This window comes from Heterodontus francisci, chromosome 8 (assembly GCF_036365525.1).
Source record: "Heterodontus francisci isolate sHetFra1 chromosome 8, sHetFra1.hap1, whole genome shotgun sequence".
NCBI lineage: Eukaryota > Metazoa > Chordata > Chondrichthyes > Heterodontiformes > Heterodontidae > Heterodontus > Heterodontus francisci.
In genome coordinates this window covers 19,613,590-19,627,623 of record NC_090378.1, presented here as the reverse complement: position 1 = coordinate 19,627,623, position 14,034 = coordinate 19,613,590, and the positions used below count along the sequence as shown (strand labels likewise).

At 41.5% G+C, this 14,034-nt stretch overlaps 1 protein-coding gene across 1 annotated transcript; it reads right to left on the bottom strand.

The window, feature by feature from the left end:
* Positions 1 to 330: 330 nt before the first annotated feature.
* On the bottom strand, positions 331 to 13,696 carry LOC137372481 (volume-regulated anion channel subunit LRRC8B-like). Its single transcript, XM_068036352.1, has 2 exons — positions 11,576 to 13,696; positions 331 to 603 (listed from the first exon to the last, which is right to left on the bottom strand). The coding sequence occupies exons 1-2, from the start codon at positions 13,694 to 13,696 to the stop codon at positions 331 to 333; spliced, it is 2,394 nt and encodes a 797-aa protein (XP_067892453.1).
* Positions 13,697 to 14,034: the final 338 nt, after the last annotated feature.

The window sequence follows — 14,034 nt, the reverse complement described above, 5'->3', positions numbered from 1 at the left end:
TAACGAAGATGACTAATTCAACATCGCAATATTTGTCGCTTTCGGTTTCTTGATCAATGTTCAATTCTTTTCCTTTCTGCTGTTTACGATCTACTTCCCAAGGATCGTTTTATTCCCCTACATATCTAAATTAGTCTTTTGTTTATATTATACAAATGCTGTTCTGGATACTTGACAGATAGCTGTCTGATATCTGATATCTGTTGGTATTCCATGTTGAAGAATGCATGTGGTCATGAGCCAAGGTCCTTACTGACAATAAAAGTTGCATATTTCTTCCCATAATCTCTACTAGTTATAAACACAGGCCAATTTTGACATGAGATCTGATTACATTTGCTCCTTATCACTTTTTAACAAATGTTCTCTTACAGAGGCGGGTAATGAATTAAATAGTGGCTCTTCCACAATAAGACCACCTAGTTTAAAGTTACACTGGCTTAGTTCTTCAGGCAGGGATTCAAACTGATTTCCAGTTAATTCCAAGTGTGCAAGGTTCTCCAGATCACCCACTTGAGATGATAATACTGTCAGACTGTTTTTAGCCACAAGCAATGTCCGCAGGTTCTTGCACTGAAATAGTCCATTGGGTAATGCTTCCAGCTGTAAAACAATACCAAGTTGGAAATGAATCATTTGGGCATGGCTTATAACCGGAAACTGTTATGATGTACATATATACATGGAGCATAAATGTCTCTTAATGTTACATCAAGCTGTAGTATAATGTTTAACCCTAAAAAATGTGTTCTGGTGGCAAAATGGTTTCAAATGGTCATAGCATTAATATCTAACAGGACGTTCAATTAAGTAAGTATTCATAATCATAATTTTAAAACTTACTTAGTCAAAGAAATAAAATGGAATCTCAGGCCCATAGGAATGTAGGAGCAGGAGTAGGCCATTCAGCCCATCGAGCCTGCCCCGCCATTCAGAGGGATCATGGCTGATCATCCACTTCAATGCCTTTTTCCCACACTATCCTCATATCCCCTTATGTCATTTGTATTTAGAAATCTGTCAATCTCTGCTTTAAACATACTCAATGACTGAGCTTCCACAGCCCTCTGGGGTAGAGAATTCTAAATATTCACAACCCTCTGAGTAAAGAAATTTCTCCTCATCTCTGTCCTAAGTGGCTTCCCCTTATTTTTAAATTGTGTCCCCTGGTTCTGGATTCCCCAACCAGGGGAAACATCTTACCTACATCTACATCTACCCAGAAAATAATCAAAAAGGCTAATGGAATGCTAGCCTTCATATCTAGAGGATTGGAGTATAAAGACACAGAGGTTATGCTGCAGCTGTACAAAACCCTGGTTAGACCCCACTTGGAGTTCTGTGAACAGTTCTGGACACCACACCGTAGGAAGGATATATTGGCCTTGGAGGGAGTGCAACGTAGGCTTAGAAGAATGATACCTGGACTACAGGGGTTAAGTTACGAGGAGAGATTACACAAATTAGGCCTGTTTTCGCTAAAATTTAGAAGGTTAAGGGGTGATCTGATCGAAGTCTTCAAGATATTAACAGGAAAAGACAGGCTAGATAAAGATAAACTATTTCCACTGGGTTGGAGATTCTGAAACTAGGGGGCATTGTCTAAAAATTAGGACCAGACCGTTCAGGAGAGATGTAAGGAAGCACTTCTTCACACAAAGGGTGGTAGAGGTTTGGAACTCTCTCCCACAAACAGCAGTTGAAGCTAGAACAGTTGTTAATTTTAAATCTGAGATAGATAGCTTTTTGTTAAGCAAAGATATTAAGGGATATGGGCCAAAGGTATATGAAGGTAGGCCACGGATCAGCCATGATCTCATTGAATGGCGGGACAGGCTCGAGGGGCTGAATGGCCTACTCCTGTTCCTATCTTCCTATGTTCCTATGTACCCTGTCTACTCCTTTAAGTATTTTGTAGGTTTCAATGAGATCACCTCTCATTCTTTGAAACTCTAGAGAATACAAGCCCAGTTTCCCCAATCTCTCTTCACAGGACAGTCCCGCCATCCCGGGAACAAGTCTGGTGAATCTTCGTCGCACTCCCTCTATGGCAATAATATCCTTCCTAAGGTAAGGGGACCAAAATGCACACAGTACTCCAAGTACGGTCTAACCAAGGTTCCATACAATTGAAGCAAGACTTCACTACTCCTGTACTCAAATCCTAACTGCAATAAAGGCTAACATACCATTAGCCTTCCTAATTGCTTGCTGTACCTGCATGTTATGTTTCAGTGACTTATTGACAAGGAACACCCAGGTCCCGTTGTATATCTACACTTTCTAATCTCTTCCCATTTAAGGAATACTCTGTACATCTATTCCTCCTACTAAAGTGGATCACTTCACATTTTTCATCATTATATTCCATCTGTCATGTTCTTGCCCACTCACTAAGTCTGTCCAAATCCCCTTGAAGCTGCTTTGCATCTTCCTCACAACACACATTCCCACCTAGTTTTGTGTCATCTGCAAACTTGGAAATACTACATTTGGTCCCCACATCCAAATCATTGATCTATATTGTGAACAGCTGGGGACCAAGCACTGATCCCTGTGGTACCCCACTAGTCACAGCCTGCCAATGCGAGAATGACCCACTTATTCCTACTCTCTGCTTTCTGCCTGTTAACCAATCCCTAATCCATGCCAGTAATTTATCTCCTATCCCATGTGCTTTAATTTTGCTAAACAACCTCCTGTCGGGGACTTTATCAAAAGCCTTCTGAAAATCCAAGTATACCATGTCCACTGACTCCCCTTTATCAATTCTGTTAGCAACATCCTCAAAATACCCCAACTGGTTCGTCAAACATGATTTCCCATTCATAAATCCATGTTGACTATGCCCAATCCGATCATTATTATCCAAGTGTCCATTTATCACATCCTTTAAAATAAATTCTAGCATTTTCCCAATGACTCATGTAAGGCTAACAGGTCTGTAATTCCCTGTTTTCTCTCTCATTCCTGTCTTAAATAGTGGGGTGACATTTGTGACCTTCCAATCTGTAGGAACCACTCCAGAATCTATGGAAGTTTGGAAGATGATCACCAATGCATCCACTATCTCCATAGATACGACTTTCAACACTCTGGGATGTAAAATATCAGGTCCTGGGGACTTATCAACCTTCAGCCCTATTAATTTCTCCAACACAACCTTCTTACTAATACTAATTTCCTTCAATTCTTCATTCCCCCTAATCCCTTGGATCTCTAATTCTGGGAGATTTCTTATATCTTCCTCAGTGAAGACAGACAAAAAGTAATCATTTAGCTTCTCTGCTATTTCTCTATTCCCCATTATAAATTCTCTGCCTGTAATGGACCCACATTTGTCTTAGCCAAACGTTTCATTTTTACGTACCTGTAGAAGCTTTTACAGTCTGATTTTATATTTTTTGCTAGTTTACATTCATATTCTATTCTCCCTTTCTTTATCAGTTTCTTGGTCCTCCTTTGTTGTATTCTAAAATCCTCCCAATCCTCAGGTTTACTATTATTTCTGGCAACTTTAAAGGCATTTTCTTTTAATCTTATTCAATCTTTAACTTCCTTTGTTATCCACGGTTGACTGCCTTTACTTTTGGGGCTTTTGTGCCTTGAAGGAATGTATAGTTACTGTAAACTATGTAATAATTCTTTGAAGACACTCCATTGTCTATGCACTGTCATTCCTTTTGACATATTTTCCCAATCCACCTCAGCCAATTTGCCCTCATACCTTCATAATTTTCTTTGTTCAAATTTAACACCCTGGCTTCAGATTGAACTACCTCACTTTCAAACATAATGTAAAATTTTATCATATTATGGTCACTCATCCCTAAAGGTTATTTTACAACAAGACTATTAATTAGCCCTTTCTCATTGCATAATACTAGATCTAAAATAGCCAGTACTCTAGTCAGTTCCTCAACATACTGCTCTAGAAAACCATCCCTAACACACTCCAGAAACTCGTCCTCCAATGCATTAGTGCTCATTAGGTTTACCCAGTCTATATGCAGGTTGAAGTCACCCATGATTACTGTATAACCCATGTCACATACTCCTCTAATCTCCTGATTAATACCATGCCCCACACTACCACTACTGTTTGGTGGCCTATAAACAACTCCTAACAATGTTTGCTGCCCCTTTCTGTTTCTCAGCTCCACTCAAACAGGTTCCACATTTTGTTCTTCCGATCTGAGATCCTCCCTTACTAATGTACCAATCCCATCCCTTATTATCAGTGCAACACCTCCTCCTTTTCCTTTTTGCCTGTCCTTCCTAAATGTTGAATATCCTTGAATATTCAGTTCTCAGTCTTGGTCACCCTCTAGCCATGTTTCCATTATGGCAATTAGATCATACCCATTTACCTCTATTTGGGCCTTTAAATCATCTACCTTGTTGCAAATGCTGCATGTATTCAGGTAGAGTACCCTTAACCTTGTCTTCTTGACATTATGCATTCTAAGCCTAGTTGATGCTCGCCTTTGTTTCACCTGCATTATAATGTCACTTGCTACTTTTCTACCTCCTGTTACCAGCTTTACTTCCTTCCAATTTGAGCTACTCCTCAGGTTCCCATTCCCCTGACAAGGTAGTTTAAACCGTCCCCAACAGCACTAACAAGTCTCCCTGCGAGGATATTAGTTCCGGACGTGTTAAGGTGTAGCCCGTCCATCTTGTACAGGTCCCACCTGCCCCAGAACTATGGGCGGCACAGTGGCGCAGTGGTTAGCACCGCAGCCTCACAGCTCCAGCGACCCGGGTTCAATTCTGGGTACGGCCTGTGTGGAGTTTGCAAGTTCTCCCTGTGTCTGCGTGGGTTTCCTCCGGGTGCTCCGGTTTCCTCCCACATGCCAAAGACTTGCAGGTTGATAGGTTAATTGGCCATTATAAATTGCCCCTAGTATAGGTAGATTGTAGGGATTAGTGTAGGATTAGTATAAATGGGTGGTTGATGGTCGGCACAGACTCGGTGGGCCGAAGGGCCTGTTTCAGTGCTGTATCTCTAAACTAAACTAAACTGGTCCCAATGCCTCAGAAATCTGATGCCCTCCCACCTCCACCAATTCTTCATGCATTAGTGACTCTCCTCGTTACCATTGAACTTCTGATCTGTCATTTATTGTATTAAATATGAAATGCACCGACCAGATGTTTGATGCATTCCCAACAGGAAGGAATAGGATGTTGGTTAAAGTCATTCCCAGTTTTTGTGCACTTGGAATGGATATGCAGGATTAGGGTATTATACTAGTAGCCCAAGGTCTTAAGTTCAAATTAGACACAGACGCACACACACATTTATGAGACTGAATTCAATACTGTCCATACAATGGATGCATTTAAGGGGAAGCTAGATAAGTACATGAGGGAGAAAGGAATAGAAGGATACGTTGACAGGTTGCGATGAAGTAGGGCAGAAGGAGGCTCATATGGAGTATAAACACCTTCACAGACCAGTTGGGCCAAATGGCCTGTTTCTATGCTGTGTGTTTGATGCAATTCTATGCACTACAACTGGTGGAAAATAAAATATGGGAAATCCAACCCCAACCCCAATTTGTTTCCAACCAACCCGCCCACTTATGAAGGCAGTCGGGAGGAACAGATGACCAACCCACTCTCAGGAGGCAGGTCAGTCGCTAAAACCTTTGAAGGAGGCAGCGTGCCTCCATTTTAACTAATGTCTTATTTTTAACTTCTGCAAGCTGGGTTTCCCGGGTCTTGGGAATCCCAGCAGGTTATAGAAGACAAGAAATGCCGGATGCATGAGGTAAGGGCCTTTACAGCACTACTTGTGGGCCAGGAGGAGCAGGAGGTTTCTTGCTCCTCCTTTGCTGTATTATTGCCTAGTTTACAGCAACTATACATTCCTTCAAGGCACAAAAGCCCCAAAAGTAAAGGCAGTCAACCGTGGTCCAACAAACTAACCTGTAAACACCCACAATTGGTGGCCACAGTTGATGGGTGCTTTAGAAAGCGAAAAAATGTATTTACCAAAGCTCATAGTGCCAGATGGAAATAAATCAGGAAGTGGTGATTAGGTGACAGTAAGTTTAAAAGCTTGGAGGATGTGGATAAAGAGAAGAATGAGGGAGGTAAGGAGTTCCACAGTTCAGAGGTCCTGGGAATGAATGAGTAGGATTTCACTGCAGTTTAGGCATAAAGTTTATTTTTCCTCTTTCTTTAGGGGATGTGGGTGTCACTGGCCAGGCCAGCATTTATTGCCCATCCCTAATTGCCCTTGAGAAGGTGGTGGTGAGCCGCCTTCTTGAACTGCTGCAGTCCTTGGGATGTAGGTACACCAACAGTGCTGTTAGGAAGGGAGTCTTAGACTCTGTAGCAGTTTGATCCAACTGAATGGCTTGTGAGTCCATTTAAGAGTCAAATGCATTGCTGTGGTCTGGAATCACATGTAGGCCACACCAGGTAAGGATGGCAGATTTTCTTCCCTAAAGGACATTTGTGAACCAGATGTATTTTTACAACAATGGCTTCATAATCACCACTAGACTAGTTTTTTTAAATTCCAGATTTATTAATTGAATTCAAACTCCACCATCTGCCGTGGTGGGATTCAAACCCATAGCTCCCAGAGCATTAGCCTAGGAGTTCTAGGGTTACTAGTCTAGTGACATTACCACTACGCCACCACCGCAGCAGACTGAATGAAGGAAGACCATACAGGCTGGTGCATTTCAGCTTTGAACACACAAAGGAAAGGATAGATATTCATTTTCACTGCCTGGGCTGTAATTCGGCTGAGCGAATTTTCAGCCCTTTGTAGAATTATAGAATCACAGATTGATTCAGCACAGAAGGAAGCCATTTGGCCCATCCTGCCTGTGTGGCTCTTTGTTAGAGTGAGCCAATTAATCACACTCCCCTGAGAACCTGCCCAATTTTTATTTAAGACCAGACCATTTCCATAACAGTCGATCCACATTGCTCGTTTCACACAAGAAATTGAAAATCTATCCCAATATTTTTTTGTACACATAACCATTTCCTGCTGTGGCTGCTGAATTTTGCAATGTAAAGGATCATAGACATTAACGGTACTGAAGGAGACCATTCAGATCATTTCCTGTGGCAAAGCATCCCATGCTCCGACAACCCTCAACATAAAAACATTTCTCCTAACCTCTCATCACTCTCTTACAATCTTAAATTTAAGACTTCCACCAGAGTAAGTAGTCTTTCCCTTTTCAAAAACTATTCCTAATTCTAAAAACGGCTTTTAAAACTACTCATATTGGCAGTTCGGTTGTAGAATTATCACTTGCCACATAGGAGGCCAGGGTTTAATTCTTCCCTATCAGAGACATTTTTCTCCATCTTTCCATGCTTTACAACACATGGCAGAAAGTTGGGGCTAACTTAAAACTGCCATGTGGGACCTATTGTATAATTAACTTATTCACCACACTGGTTCTCTTCTCCTCTCCCTCATATACCTCAACCTCAATGTGTTGGATGCTGTGTGAATTGGTGTTAATGTTTTCTTTCACCTACTCTTTTGTTGAAAATAGTTTATGTTTTTGTTGACTGAATGGTCACTGGAGATTGAAGTTGGCAAGTTTTCACTTGCAGGTTATTCAACATCAAACATTAGCAAGTAGTTTTTTTTTGGTGTTGCGTGTTCGGGTCATTCTACCATAATTGAGACAATTACAACTTCAAGTTCTGTAGAATAAATTACTTGAACTTCCTCCAGGAAATGTTGGCAAAAAAAATAAGAAGCGAGGTGAAGAGAACAAACTTCACTGCAGCAACAAATTTACTGTATCCAGGGCCTCAGGAGGTAGGCATCCCCGACTCCTCACAAACCAGCCCAGAAGATGCTCAAGAGGTCCGAAACAAAGCTCGGGAAATGGGAACCAGTGCATTCCCGAACCATGAAACAAAACACAATGGCAACTGAGTTGCTAACTCAGCTGTACAAAAAAAGATAGAAGTAGTCCAGAACAAATAACTGAAGCATTTAAAAAGAAAACACATACACTAAGAACAATACCAGGAAACAATAATAAAAGTCAAAGTTTATGCAACAATAAATTCTCATTGTTGTACTGCTCTGTCGGCAATAGGTTACAGTCCTTTTTCTGCCTCTTGTTCTGGGTGGGGATTCAGAGTCTGCTGTTTTTCCAGCTCGCTGCAATGAAGGAAAGTCATCATCCCTGTGATGTTCTTTAATAAGGCAAAGGTTACTCATGTGAGTCATTTGCATCATCCAAGTATTATGGAATGGTTGCCAAGTCGTAGCATTTAATTGAAAAATCATGAGTGAGAAAAGGCAACTGGAACAACATGACCAAAGATTCGTGCTTATCTACAGTGGGAAAATGTCTAAGATGGCTTTAAATCAACAACAAGATTCCATAAGGAAATTGTCACTAGTTTGAAAATGGTTATTTCTGGCTCGTGAACGGGTCTGCTCTTACAGATAAAGATTCCTATATGGTATTTTCACTGATGTGACATATCTTGAAAAAGAGGTTTGAAAGCTGAGGCTGTCTGTATGCTGTCCATAGGGAATTCCATGTGAAATGATTTGGACTGTCTCAATCCAGTCCCCAGTGGCCCTGGGCCTATTTTCCACACGTAGCATCATCACCTTTTAGCACTGTATCTTCTATTCCTACCATAGTAGGAGCTGCCTCTAACTTGGCACTTATTTATGCTAGAATGCCAATCTCACTCAACGAAGTCACAGGATAGATGGTGTGGGAACAACAACAACTTATATTTACATAGCACCTTTAACACAATAAAACATCCCAAAGACCTTCACAGGAGTGCTATAAAACAAAGTATGATATTGAGCCACATAAGGAGATAGTAGACCAGATGACCAAATGCTTGATCAAAGAGGTAGGTTTTTAAGGAGCTTCTTGAAGGAGGAATGTGAGGTAGAGGGGCAGAGAGGTATAGGGAAGGAATTCCAGAGCTTAGGACCTATGCAACTGAAGGCATGGCAACTAATTCTGTCGTGATTAAAATTGGGGATGCTCAAGAGGCAAGAATTAGATGAGTGCAAATATCTCAGAGGATTGTGAGGCTGGAGAAGATTACAGAGATAGGGAGGGGCGAAGCCATGGGGGGACTTGAAAACAAGGGTGAAACTTTTAAAATTAAGATGTTGCTTGACTGGGAGCCAAATGGAAAGATGCTATACTGGTGCAAAATAGTGGGTGTTCTGAGGTCAGGACTCAGGTACTTTGTCCAATTGAGCAGAGGGAATGTTAATGTGCACTAAACCATAGGACACTTGGCTGGGAAGTACTTGTTGCTGAGACTGAGTTTCTGAAATCCTGAATACCAATATTTCCCACCTTAATGAGCATAAAATTCAAACTCTAATTGGTCATTTATCTTGTTGGCTGATTGTGGGACCTGGTTGTGCACAAATTGGCTGCTGCATTTGCTCAAATAACAACAGTGACCAGAGTTCAACAGTAATGGAGTACTTAGGGACATCCTGTGGACATGAAAGGTGCTATATAAATGCAAGTTTTTCTTCAAAATTTCTACTTGTCTTTTCTCTTTACAGACACTGAGGGCTGGATTTTACCAAGCCCTTGACATCGTGATCCATGGCAGGGGTGGCCTGAAGATGGCTCTGGATGAGACCGCCATAGACCTCGACATCGGCAGGGCCTGGCCTGAAACTCCCTGCGGTGAGGCTCTGTGGCGGCTGGCCATCACTGGGCAATGGGACCTGCATTTACATATGTGAATTAATAAAATAAATAAATTAACATACCCTCACCTGGAATCTTACCAGCCCGCCATGGACTTTGGCATGGTGGCCGGCTCCCCCGTCCAGGGAAACGTGGTGCCATACAGGTGGGGAGGGGAGAGGAGGTCATAAATACATAATGGGTGTAGGGGACGGTGGGAAGGGCTGAACCTTAAACTTTGTGCAGTTTGTGGGTGGGGGGGTGGGGTGCAGGGAAGGTCATATGTAAAAGGTAAGTGTTTTGTGGAGGAGGGGGCAAATAGTAATTGTTATTGGGGCGATGGGAAAGGAGTGTTTGAAATTTATTTATTTAATTTTGGGGGTAGGATTTTAAAAATTTAAATTGGGTGACGGGGCTGGCTGCCCTTTAAAAATGGCGCCAGTGCCTGTGCACAGGCAGCTGACGCCATTGCTGAGATCGGCGGCGGGCTCTTAAAATCCAGCCCAGACTGTGTGTTTTCAGTATTATTTGTTAGGTATTCATTTTTTCTTTTTCTTTTTACATCAACTTGCATTTATATGGTGATTTTAGCACAGAAAAAGGCCCCGAGTCGCTTCACAGTGTGTAACGAGGCAATAGTCAACACTGAACCAAAGAAGGCATTAGCAGGGAGTGACTAAAAACCTGGCCAAAGATGTCGGTTTTAAGAAGGTTCTTAAAGGAAACGAGAGTGGTGGAGAGGCGGAGAGGTTCAGAAGAGAATTCCAGAGCAAAGCGCCTACATGGCTGAAGGTAAGCTGCCCACGGTGGTACAAAGGGATTGTGGGCTGCCCAGGAGACCAGAGTTGGAGGAATGTAGAGTTCTCAGGGGGTTGTAAGGCTGGAGAAGGTGACAGAGATGGGTAGAGATGAAGCAACCAAGTGATTGGACTCAAGGATGAGTTCTTCTGGCCAACCACCAGCTCATCCTGACTGAAATGGCACAGTAATCTCCAAGCACTTCCAATGCTCTATCTTATAGGACTGCGATTTGCATTTTAAATCAGCCTTACAGAGGGCCCAGAGGATAATTGCCATGGCTACTGCAACCGTGGGAACAGGGCAAAGGTCATTCCCCAGAATCTGCAGGGCATTCGCACCCTGTTTCTGCCTGGTGGAAAGCTTGAAAATTCAGCCCTCTGACAAGGCTTTACTTCCTTAATGTAGCAGCATAGATTGTGCTAAAGCCCAGGAGTAGAGCTTGAATCTACAATCTTGTGTCTCAGAGGTGAGAATTAAAGAAAAACTTGCATTTATATACCACCTTTCATAAACAAACTGCTTTACAGCTAATGGAGTACTTTCTGAAGTGTAGTCACTCTTATAATATAGGCAGTCAATTAGCACACACACAACAAGCTCCCACAAACAGCAATGTGATACTGATGTTGGTTGAGGGATAACTATTGGCTGAGTCACCAGCAAGAAATCCCTTACTCTGCTTTGAAATAGTGCCATGGGATCTTTTACATCCATCTGAGAAAGAAGACAGGACCTCAGTTTAACATTTCACCTGAAGAACAGTACCTACAACCATGCTGCACTTCCTCAGTACTGCACTAAAGCTATCATCCTAGATTTTAGGCTTAAGTCGCTGGAGTGGGACTCAAACCGAGAACTCTCTGACCCAGAGCAAGAATTCCACCATTGAGTTAACCCAACACTAGCACCAACACAATTAGGAAATCAGCCAGATTCAAGAATTGGAATGCTACATTGGAATGATTCAATGGAAAGTGAATTAACATCTGTGGATTATAAAGAGGCCAGAGGTCAAAGATCTTCAGATAACTAACTTACATAATTACATAATAGTTCCTTTGACAATAACTATAGACAGATTCACTTACATTATTGTTGGATACATTAAGGTATATAAGATTTTTCAGATCACTGATCTCATCACCAATAGTAGTCAAATGATTATTGCTGAGGTCCAAATATCGTAATTTGTGACATAAAAAAAGTTGTGACGGTATGGTTTCAATTCTGTTATTATTGAGGTACAACTGCTCCAGATTTTCCAGTGTCCCAATTTGCACTGGTATATATGCAATAGCATTGTGCCAAAGCTTAAGGCAAGAAAGCCATTTCAGATGCTGGAAACTAATAATTTCTTCTATTGTCTTAAGCCTGTTGCCTTTCAGATCAATTTCACGAAGATTGTACAAGCTAAAAATAGAATGTGGAATGCGCTCTAGGTCACAGTTATGGAGTTCAAGATTGGTGAGGTTTATCATATTCTTTAATGTATTGAACACAGTTAGTTTGGTACCTTCATTATCAATGGACAGTTTATTTAAGAGGAGTCCTGTGCCAGTTACCACTGCTGGAATGTGAGGAAGACTATTTTTCAGGTATAGAACTTTTAAATTCTTTAGGTTCTCAAGTCCATTTAAAGACACAAAGTGATTCTTTTCCATTTTTAAGTTACCAGTTAAATGAAGTTCTGTCAGATTCTTTAGATTAAATATCCAACGTGGAGCTTTATCCATATCAGTGAATTTGATGTGCAATGTTTGCAGATTTTCAGATAAGCAATTCATTGCCTGTGGATCCACAGTGGTTGGTGTGTGATAAAGGTGCAACTCTTTCAGGTTGGTAAGCTGAGACATTGCTGTTTGGAATTTGGCTTCAGTTATGAGATCCAGTTTTAGCACTTCAAGTTCTTTCAGTTCAAAGACAGCATCTGGGAGTCCACTTAACATGAACAGGGACAACTCTACCCTGTCCTGAGAGTTTTTCTGCAGCTTATATCTTAATTTTTCTGCTGTCCACTCCAGATTAAGGTTAATCTGTTTCAGTTTGTTTTCACTGACCTCCGAGAGGAAGACTGAGAATCGCTTTGAGTAAAGTGGATCATACTGGTCTGCTAAGTGAAGAATGAAGGCAAAGTCATTTATAATGTCTGGAATGTCCCTGTAGCTACTTTCCTCATGAACAGTTTCAAAAGAATATTTCTTCAGTGAGCGTCTCAGCATCCAGTATAGACTATAGAAACTAAGAAGTCCATGTAACACAACCGTTACTGTATAAAAAGATGCCAAGAGTTTGAATATAGTTGCCAAGGAATGGACACAGTGATACTGTTGATATCCTGTAAACACCTGTATGTTAACCCTGCAATTGAGATCAAATTTCATCTCAATAATATAATAGGGGCTATAAATAATGATAATAATGAACAGAAGGACTTTGATAATAATCTGTCTCATATACAACTTGTAGATAATATCCTTTGCTTCAACATGTGCTTTGAACTTCTTTACCTTTTCAAAGATAGCTTTTGCTTGCTCACCTTCCTTTCGATCTAGGATCGTTTTCTCGGTGGTGTCAGTCAGATTGGGCTCCACCCTACTCTGTGTAGGCCTGCTGCCTGTCTCAAAGTTTACAGTCGTGTAAGATGTTTTGAACAGTTCTTTGATTTTGCGGTAAGGCTGCTTCTCACCACTTAAATCAACTGCCTCAGACAAAGCCCGAGTTGTCCATGGTGAGTCAAAGCACTTGTGAAGAATGGTGATGAAATGCTCAAGCCTTGAACTGGTGCTGGGGTATTTGAACCAAAAGTTGCTGCAAATTAAAAAGAGCAGCGTCTGCCAGAGCACAAGGTAGGGGAAGAACTTGGAAAACCAATGAAGCTGCTTCTCATAACACACAGCATCAATGTACGAGTACTGTTGCCTGTCGAGAAGGTTTATTATCCCATTTGGAGCAGGAGGATTCCCATTTGGATTTTTATTTGCTGAAGCACTAGAATTACCTTCCCAAGAGGCAATGCAGTAGTTATTGACAACCAGCTTGCAAGGAAGGCACAGCATTTTATTCTGAGCAATCTGAAGTGTTCCTCCCAGCAGAGAAATCAAGAGCATCACCATGCAGATGTAATGGCTAAAAACGTCCCACCATGGCTTCAGTATGCGGTAGGCAGTCTGAGGATCTGTCAACCATTTGAACTCGGACACTGTAAACATCCCTGAAGCCTGTGGAGTGAAAGCAGAGAGAAACAAAACTGGTTTAAAAAAAAAATTAGTTCAATGTATGAATTCACACTGAGTTCTTTCCCCCGTTAAGCCAGTGGTTAAGTGTTGGCTTCTTATTATGTGTGTGAGAGTTCAGATCCCATTGGCTGATTGGCATTGCGATTAGATTGCTCTCTGGGTGAGTTCTATCATTGCTGTACCAAATAGATATTTGTTGAAAAAGGGTTTCCCATTAACATCCTTTAGAAGACTCTGGGTAAGCTTCCTGGCAAAATGAGGCAACCATAGCAGACTGGAAGCAGGGATTAAACACGTTCAAATGATTTCAT

Excerpts from the sequence above, each read along its gene's own strand:
- LOC137372481 (XM_068036352.1), bottom strand. The coding sequence starts at position 13,696 with ATGTTTACAGTGTCCGAGTTCAAATGGTTGACAGATCCTCAGACTGCC. Across the intron at positions 604-11,575 it reads TTAATGTATCCAACAATAAT|CTGGAAGCATTACCCAATGG; the intron begins GTAAGTGAATCT and ends ATTGTTTTACAG.